This window comes from Castor canadensis, chromosome 5 (assembly GCF_047511655.1).
Source record: "Castor canadensis chromosome 5, mCasCan1.hap1v2, whole genome shotgun sequence".
NCBI classification, from domain to species: domain Eukaryota; kingdom Metazoa; phylum Chordata; class Mammalia; order Rodentia; family Castoridae; genus Castor; species Castor canadensis.
In genome coordinates, this window is record NC_133390.1 from 56,155,961 (window position 1) to 56,165,754 (window position 9,794).

The following is a 9,794-nucleotide window of genomic DNA, read 5'->3' on the forward strand; positions in this document are numbered from 1 at the left end:
TCATCATATATTCATTCAAAACAAAAATGGCCCAATAAATCTTAACGTAATGGAATATGAAACTTCATTGAACTGCAACTAACTTTCCCCCCACCCCGATGGAAGGTTCTTTTTTTTTATTATTGTTTTATTATTCATATGTGCATACAAGGCTTGGGTCATTTCTCCCCCCTGCCCCCACCCCCACCCTTACCACCCACACCACCCCCTCCCTCTCCCCCCACCCCCTCAATACCCAGCAGAAACTATTTTGCCCTTATCTCTAATTTTGTTGTAGAGAGAGTATAAGCAATAATAGGAAGGAACAAGGGTTTTTGCTAGTTGAGATAAGGATAGATATACAGGGAGTTGACTCACATTAATTTCCTGTGTGTGTGTGTGTTACCTTCTAGGTTAATTCTTTTTGATCTAACCTTTTCTCTAGTTCCTGGTCCCCTTTTCCTATTGGCCTCAGTTGCTTTAAGGTATCTGCTTTAGTTTCTCTGTGTTAAGGGCAACAAATGCTAGCTAATTTTTTAGGTGTCTTAACCTATCCTCACCCCTCCCTTGTGTGCTCTCGCTTTTATCATCTGCTCAAAGTCCAATCCCCTTGTTGTGTTTGCCCTTGATCTAATGTCCACATATGAGGGAGAACATACGATTTTTGGTCTTTTGGGCCAGGCTAACCTCACTCAGAATGATGTTCTCCAATTCCATCCATTTACCAGCAAATGATAACGTTTCGTTCTTCTTCATGGCTGCATAAAATTCCATTGTGTATAGATACCACATTTTCTTAATCCATTCGTCAGTGGTGGGGCAGCTTGGCTGTTTCCATAATTTGGCTATTGTGAATAGTGCCGCAATAAACATGGGTGTGCAGGTGCCTCTGGAGTAACCTGTGTCACAGTCTTTTGGGTATATCCCCAAGAGTGGTATTGCTGGATCAAATGGTAGATCAATGCTTAGCTTTTTAAGTAGCCTCCAAATTTTTTTCCAGAATGGTTGTACTAGTTTACATTCCCACCAACAGTGTAAGAGGGTTCCTTTTTCCCCGCATCCTCGCCAACACCTGTTGTTCTGGTGTGCAAATAACTTTTAAGAAGTTATCACTTGCCAAATTTTTGTGGAAGAAGAAAAAATAATACCCTAAGTATCTGAAAAGTCTACTAATATTCTCTCCTGCTTATCTCTACAAGGCCACATTTTCTTCATGTACTTCACTCAAAACAACTCACCACAAAATGCAGAAACATATGAGAATATAGGAGTCATCTATTAATATAGCTAATTTAAATATCTGCAGATATATTAAGCAATAAGACACTCTTTCACTAGTTTTCTATAGAAAATAAAACTGTATCTCATAAAAATATGTCATTTACGTTAACATGTAATAAGTCTTTCATTTAAATTAATAAATATGATATTTTTAGTTTTCATTTCTAATATGGAATATCGGTAGATATAATAACTAAACATAAACAAAAGGCAGGTGGGTCACAATAATATTTATAAGTGAAAAAGAAATCCTGTGGCAGAATTTTGAGGGCTGCTGTGTGATGCCTAAATGTGTTCTAAGCCAGCAGCCATTATGACATCAGCTCAGGAGGATGACTACTGTGGGAAGGAGTCCATGCAGTGGACCATTACTTCACTGAGCTCTCCAGTAGGGCTGCCTTAGGAGAAGCTGATCACCTAAGAGTGCTTGTTGCAGCCTTTGACATTCTCCATAGAGCATTCTATGATGTTGCCAGGAAAGAAATCCAGCAAATAGTAAGAGAAAGTTCATTTTGTTCCGACATTTCTTCTTCCTGTGATTCTTGTCAGCTTTCCCAACCCCCAATACCTTGTTTCACAATGAAAGATGTACAAATTTCATACCAAAAGGGTAAAAGCTGCTGCTGGACATATGTGGACTTCAAATCTCAGAAAATCTCTTAATAAGGTTCATCAAAAATGTAAGATCCAGCACCAGTATTCAACTAGATACCCAACAATGACTCCCCATCATGGCCTCAGTTCAGATGAAGAAATGAATCTCACAGTAATGCTCCAAGATATTAAAATGACCCAAATTCAACTCCTCAGTCAAATGACTGACACTGTCAATGTAATATCAAAACTCCAGGAAAAGATTGACCATTATCAGAAGCAGATGGAGATCCTAGAAACCAGAATGAATGTTAATGAAGACAAGCAAGTCACAAATATCAAAGAGATCCTTTCTATGAAAAAAGACATTGATACTTTAAAGAAGAAGGTGACAGAACTGGAACACCAGAATTCTTGCTCTAGCATACACTGTTTAGAGGTTTTGGAGGGAGAAAATGGTAAAGAAATCATAGAACTACTTCAAAAACTCATACATCCAGAAACTCTGAACACATCAGCCTCTAAAAATTCTGAAATCTCTTCAGCAAAACCAGAGAAAGTTCCCAGTTATCCAGAGGCCACTGATTGTCTTGAGAAAAAAATTATTTCTTCCAAAATTAAAAGTCTGAGGAAAAGTAACCAAAACAATGTATCAAGAAGCTTAAAAAAAGAGCCGAGTCTTTATATTTACCCAGACTTTGGTACATGGGTCAAGCTAACTTTTGTTCATGGAGGAAAATGGAGATTCTTCCTCAGTGCAACCAAGTTAGAGGAATTCATCCACTGGCTTCTTTCTAGACCAACAATCCTTCCTGAGGAACCACAAATCATACCCCAGAGAGACTGTCTCTTCTCTAGACCTATCGGAAGCTTAACCGAAATCTGTTTCTCTGTTTTCAACTACATTTACTGCCTTTTTGGGTCCTCAAAAGAGGAAGTAACTCGACTATAGAGTTATTTTCTGCTTTGCTTGGTACAAAATAAATGTAATTGGTTTACTCTGAGCATTCACACATCTTTGTGGTGGTTGTGAACTCCTTGGTAGTTAGCGCACTGTGGACCCACTGTCTGTATGAACTCCCCTTTAGTTCATACACATCTACAGTCAGTTCATGGTCCACTTTCTGTCAGTGTTCTTGTCCTCTCAAAGGCAATTCGTAAGGACTCATCCATTCTTGTAGCTGATTGGAAGCAAAGAACAAAGGGGTCACAGGAAATGGGAAACACATTTGGAACTCCCTAAGTCAGCTTTATATATGCTTTTGTCTAGTGGCTTTTGTAGATAAAATTCACCATACAAGAGACATAATCTACTGAAAGATTTTAAACAGCATGTAGTAAAAAAGACACCCATTGTCAAGGCTACGAAAGTTGAGTAGTATGAAAAGGAGATTGAAAGACCAAGTTATTGCAAGGAAAATATTAATTAAAAATAGGATTTTTCATCCAACTTCAGCTTCATCTCCACCAGAGAACTAGAAAAGAGAGGAAAGGATGAATATGGTTCTGGGTAACTTCTACATTTTCACAAAGAGACAAATACTCTGTCCTGTACATTTGCTACAGGACAGGAAAAGGCAAAATCTAAGGAAGGATTTGTGAGCCAAGTAAATCAGCATAATATCATAAACACTTAAATGACAAGGTATTTTTCTGGACAAATTATCTAGCCAGGGTAGGCTTCACTTTTAGATGTAATAGTTGCCATTGTAATATAATTTTTCTAAATATGAATAATTTTCCCTTACCACTTAATGAATGAAATCTACCCATAGTAATTCCTTTGGGTCCATATGCTATTAAACTACAAATATTCTTAGTGAATGTACTACTTTTAGTTACTCTATTAACAATCTGAAAACGGCTTTGGCAGCAAGCTAATAACAAAGTTTCAAAAGGAAGAAAGGAGCTAATGTAGATACACAATTTTGTGTGGTGCCAATTCAGTAGTAATTGTATGCCACAATTTTTTCACTTACAAATATATTTTATTTGATCCTTCTTTACAAATTTACAGATATGATATGTCCACAATACCTTTTAAAATATGTCAATATGTTATGTAACTAATAAAAGCTAGGGTATATATTAAATGGATTTGTTTTGAATGAGATAACTGTGCCTACAAAGTAAATCATTGTTTGGATAATGGCATAAGCAATGCTATGTACTATTTATGTCCATAAAGAGCAGCCAGATCTCTACTTCAGCCCACTGGGCATGATCCTCACATTAGGAGAGTAGCAAGGGAAAGTAGGCCATCACTAGGTGATATCACAAATGGAGGAAAAAAGTGACTCCACGGGTATAAGTCTGGATCATCTGAGCAACTGTATGATAGTGCACACTTTCACTTTTCCCCTCCTCATATGTCCCCTCAGACAGCACTTCAGGTTTCAAAAGAGACAACAGTTTAGGAGGAAAACATGGGCTTGGGGACCACAAGATGTATGTTTTGAACTCAAGTTCTAAATCCCACATTTGTAAGTTCTATTATTTAATCTCAACTAGGTTTGTTCTGTTATCTGCAAAAAGGAAATTATCATATTAATTTTTTCACTAAAATCAAGACACGGAGGGTAAGAGAAAAGAGACATTCATTATACTGTATAAAGACAGTAATGAACAAGATAGGTAAATGCATGGTAGATGGAGATGGCAGCAGAAATGGTATGTAAGAGTGTGCATGAGGCTTATCTGAAGGAGGTAAGTTTAGGAGGTGGTGGTGAAAACGACAATATTGCAAGCAGAAGGGAAAAATAGACAAAAGCATAGGACTGGGGGCTGAATGAGAACATGGGAATTAAAAGCCATGAAGCATTATATACTTGTAAAGTACTGACAGGTTTATTTCAAACCTTTTATGAATTTCATTTTTCTCTGCAGGGATTCTCACCATGTTCATTATAACCCATTTTTACTCACATAAGAATATCAGACAGAATGAAGGTGACTCTACAGGATTTGCTAGAGGCTTCAAACTTTCCCTAGAAATGATTCTGTTTGCCTTGGTAATGAATTAAGTTTCCTGTGAGGAATGGAATTATTTTGCTTTTGAATCAATTATTATCATCACCTAGACAAGATCTCATATGACTTGTGAAAATTATAACTGAGCTTACAACTTCATGTGAGCAAATAATGTTTCCTGAGGACTTGCTTTCAAATTCATCTGCTTCTCACATCTCATCACCTTTTATCTCAGAGGAAGTATGTTTGTTGTCCACATTCTTCCTCCAGTGTCTTAGAGTGGTCTTCAGTTATTGCCCCTTCTTCCATCTTACTCGCCACTTTTCAATCAAGTCTTTGTATTCAACTTACAAAAACACTCACCTGGTTGCCTAGTTTCTGTGTTTCCTTTTTCCCATCATTCTTTTAGAATGGGAGACCCAACCTCTTTCTCCTTGCCTTCTCCTCTCCCTTGCTTTCCATAGCTCATAGAATCAAGTGTTCCCTAACAATATTCTCTTTGGCTCTCTGCCCATCACTTTGCCAGATTCTTCTCAATTTTCTTAGATAACTTCTCTGCCACTAATCATTCCCTTAAAATATAGATGTTTCACATTAATGATTTCCAAATCAAAGGACTTCTAATTCAGCTTCTCCTAGAATCTTCTGAGCTTTTGATCCAAGCGACAACTTATCTTCTTCACTTGGATGTCTACAAGAAACATTATATATAAATGTAATTAGATGAATGTCTATTACATATATTAAGTTAGACATGAAAACCATTGTGCATTTACCAAAATGTCTCAAGCCATTGTTGTTATTATTAGGCACATTTATTGGGGAGGCCACACTCAGTAGTGAAAAGAGCTAGTATTTGGAAGGCAGTACAGACCTTAGAACAGTTACTTACTGAACACAAAATGTGTTGGGCACAATGGTAAAGCTCATGACTGTGTGATTTTGGCAAAATTCTTATACCTGGCATTCTTCCATTTTTTTTCAACTCTAAATTGAGAATAATTTAAGTCTTAAAATTGGTGCATTAATTAGGTGGTACCAGTTGGATCATCTGTCGATAACAGTACCTAATTTAGTAGATTCTTAACAAATGGTGGTCATTTCCCTTTCTTTCTAACTAGATGGAAGGCTGTTATAGGAATGTTAATAGGAGGCACAAAGATGAATAGGACATAGGGGCCCTGCCTCAATCAGCTCACCTTCAAGATTCTGCCTCCTTTTATCAGCCATAAAGGACTCCAGACAAATAATGAAGAAAGTGACAGGCTAAATACAAAAGCTCTAAACCAACTCTTAATTCCTTCATCCAAAGATAGTGTGATAAGAATAAGACAGGGTGTGAATCTCTCCTCCTGGTCTGGGCATTCAACCAATATTCCATCATCTACAACCACCGTTTGCCAACCTTTAATTACACACTATATAAATAAGCAACAAAGAAAAGGACTTGGAGGAAATAAGGAAGGCTGAATTTAATATAAATAATTTAGTTCAGTTACAAATACTTGCTTGAATAGACATAGTCACCAAGAGCATTCTGTTTATTTAAAAACAACATTCATCAACATTCATTGAAATCTGACTCTGTGCCAGGAACCAGCTAAGCTAGGTATGAACAAAAAGAGATGAAAAGATACCAGGCCTACCTTGGAATGAATATACTTTTAAATGATGTTATTTCCAGTTGTCAGTTCTGTTGGCCTGCTGCTTAGATTTGGATTTTAAAAACCCACACATCTGATGCAGAACTTTTTTATGAGATACAACTTGAGTACTAGTTAGGAAAAATTTGCTATTCCTGAAAGTAGTGTTTTTTTCTCAAGTCAAAAAAAGTAATGTTTCAGGTTAATTTCTCAAGCCAAAAAATATGACTTGCTCTATATTATTCCAGTTTTCTTCAAAAATGTACTGTTCCCAACATATCAATGGATTATGGCCTGAATCTTCAGTTGTAAATTCTTGGTTTACAACTCTGAATGGATATCACAATGAAATAGTGTTAGAGTTGGATTTTATCCAACTTGTAAAACATGAGTGAACTATAATGCACCTAAGATAATGGTATTAATGAAACTACAAAATTAAACCTCTGTGTATTCCTGTGCCAAAGTATATTCAGGAAAACATCTTCAAGAGCAGTGTTCCTCTCTTTGCTCTGCCTGATATTTGATGGTGAAATGAAAATTCCACAGGTTGATGACACTAGCAGAGGATACTTTAGGGATCAGGGTACAAAGGGTAGGAACTATATAGGGGCCTCTGCAGATAAGAAGCTGAAGTAGGGGAACTCTTGGGTGAGGAAGAAGACAAGGGATTCTTTTGGATGCCAGGAATGTCCAAGGAATAAGGACTGAAGTGGGGTCAAGCTCTCTCACAATGATGAAGGACTGAAGGCTGAGATACAAGGGAGAGAATTTATACATGGAAAACACATAGCATAGTTCCTTGAACATATTTGTGCTCAATAAGTAGTGATGACAACATTGGAAATGCTGAGGTAAAGCAAAGACTGTAGGCTTTACTTCCACATCTATCTTTTGTAGTTCAACCTTGTGTTGATTTCTGTCACTACAACAAAATATTTGAGATAATCATCTTATAAAAAGCCTTACTTCCTACTGAAACAAGGAGCCAAAATAAACCCTTTTTGGGGGGTTGGGGAGCTGTAGTGAGGCAGTAATGTCATGGTAGGGAACATATGATGAAGCAAAGCTGAACACCTCATGGTGGCTAGGAAGCAAAAACAAAGTCAAATTCCAAATGACATAACTTCCTTCTAAAAAGGCCCAACTCCTATAGGCTCTACTGTCTTCCAGGAGCTCCACAGGCTGGTGACTAAACCTTTAACAAGTGAGCCTTTGGAAGGACATCTAATATCCAAACCATAACAAATCTATTTGGAGCTATTTTTAAGGAACACAAAACTCCACATTTTTTTTGAGCTTTGTAATAACAATGACAGATTGTTTTGGGTAGAGTAGGTAAATATTGGACCCAAGGAACATGTAGGTAGAAAAGCATTGTTCTAGCATCCTGGTGGTGATTTCCTGATGATGTTTTATGTTTGCTTATCCTCTCATCTTTCCCCTTCCCCGTCCCATTTTTTTTTTTTTCACCTAAAGCTTGAGCAAGGATGTGAGATGTGAGATGTATCTCGGCAAGTGACAGACGTGGGGTAGAGGTAGGATAAAAGGAAGACAAGGAAAAGATGAAAGAAAACTCCCAATAGGAGTGAGAATAACTGAGGTTCTGAAGTTCTGGTATAGCCCTTACGGCAGTGAAGACATTCCTACCAAGGAGAGGAAGTGTATTCAGGGAAATAATGCAGAAGCAGTAGTCCTGACATCTGGATCAAGGCACATACATGTGCTCTGAAAATACTAAGCAGACAGTGTCTCCACAGGCAATTTAACCAAATGCAATGGTTGGTCTTTCTTCCCTAGTAACATTTCATCTCTGAGGAATCTGCCCAAACTTCTAAGAACTGCTCTCAACAGGACTCTTCCAATCTCTTCCTTTAGTCAAGGTTTCCTCTTCTCTAGGATAGGAAAATAAATGCATGAAAATGTGGCCAGGTGAGAGCCTGATTCTGATGATGTATTCTTTCCACTAATCATTTCACAAGGGGTGTTCTCACAGGCCAATACTCCAATGAAATGTATGACACATCTTTCAGATATTAGAATATCAGAATGTGTGTACCACTCTCACTTGTAGTGACCCTCAGTCAAATTATACTTGCCAAATATAAAGATAATAATTGCTTGATTTGCAAGCTGTAATTGGATCACAGATACCAGTGACATGGTTATTTGTTGTTAGAGCAATATTAACGAAATCATGCCTATGGCAGCCCAATTAGAGGAGTACCACCAGTGACCCAGCTGGCATTTTCAATATGTTATCTCAGTGGTATGATCAGAAGACAAATCAGAGCTGACTTAATGAAGTTTCTGATCAGAGGCTGCTCTGAAGACAATGAGTTATTGAAGGAGACAAAGAGGAACTGATGACTGGTAAATGTATGCAGGCTATCAAAAACAACAAAAAGAAATGGAATTTACTAGATTAAACCTAATGCAAATGGTAGCAATAGAAGTTTTCCCCTTTCTCATCAGCAGGATTTAAAGTCACAAAAGATTAGCTATGAAAAGAAGCTTTAAGTTTACTTAGTTTGTGATATTTAAGTGAAGAGCCCCCAAACCAAACTTTTTTATATCTCCAGGCAGACTTTTGCAAATTGATCCTTCCCCAAAATCATAAAATGTCCATGATATGGGGTGATATGACCTCTCCACTTGAGTATGACAATAAGCAGTTTTATAGAAATTAAGTACAGCAATTAAATATTGACTAGGCCTGAATTAATGGGTGCCATGTTACTTGTTAGTGTGTGACCTTGCTGAATTTCTTCAATTCTCTGAGCCAATTCTCTGAACTGGAGATAAAAATAGACTGTAATGCAGAATTACGTGCTAAAGATGAAATGAAGAAAAATGCTTGTTCATCACCTGATACACAGTAAGCACTCAATTAATGTCCTATCTGACTCTACTACTACCACCACCATCACCACCACCACTACTCTGCTCCTACTGAATAGACTGAGCAATAGCTATATGTTCAGTATTTTGAGGCAGAAGAAAGACTGAGGACCAGAAAGCTGGTCTAATTCACTGAGGAGGATCCTGAGATTCAGAGGCAGAAGTGACCTGTCTAAAGTTACCCAAGATATAAGATGTAGATCACATTCTAGTGTTCCAGATGGTGGGTCTTGTGCCCTTAAGACTACACTGAACCCTTGAATTCTGACAGCTAAAAGAATAGCCAGATGTAGGAGGAAATGCACTGGTATAGCAGTCCAAGACACATTTAACAATGCCTCTCACCCTCTGAGTGGTATCCCTACAATTCTATAGAGTAGTAAATTGCATTGATCAAAAATAGGAATCTGAGCGGGGTGTGGCAGT

The 9,794-nt window shown here is 37.6% G+C and overlaps 1 protein-coding gene across 1 annotated transcript; it reads left to right on the forward strand.

The window, feature by feature from the left end:
- Positions 1–1,846: 1,846 nt before the first annotated feature.
- Positions 1,847–2,806, forward strand: Ccdc54 (coiled-coil domain containing 54). Its single transcript, XM_020182323.2, has one exon. The coding sequence runs from the start codon at positions 1,847–1,849 to the stop codon at positions 2,804–2,806; it is 960 nt and encodes a 319-aa protein (XP_020037912.2).
- Positions 2,807–9,794: the final 6,988 nt, after the last annotated feature.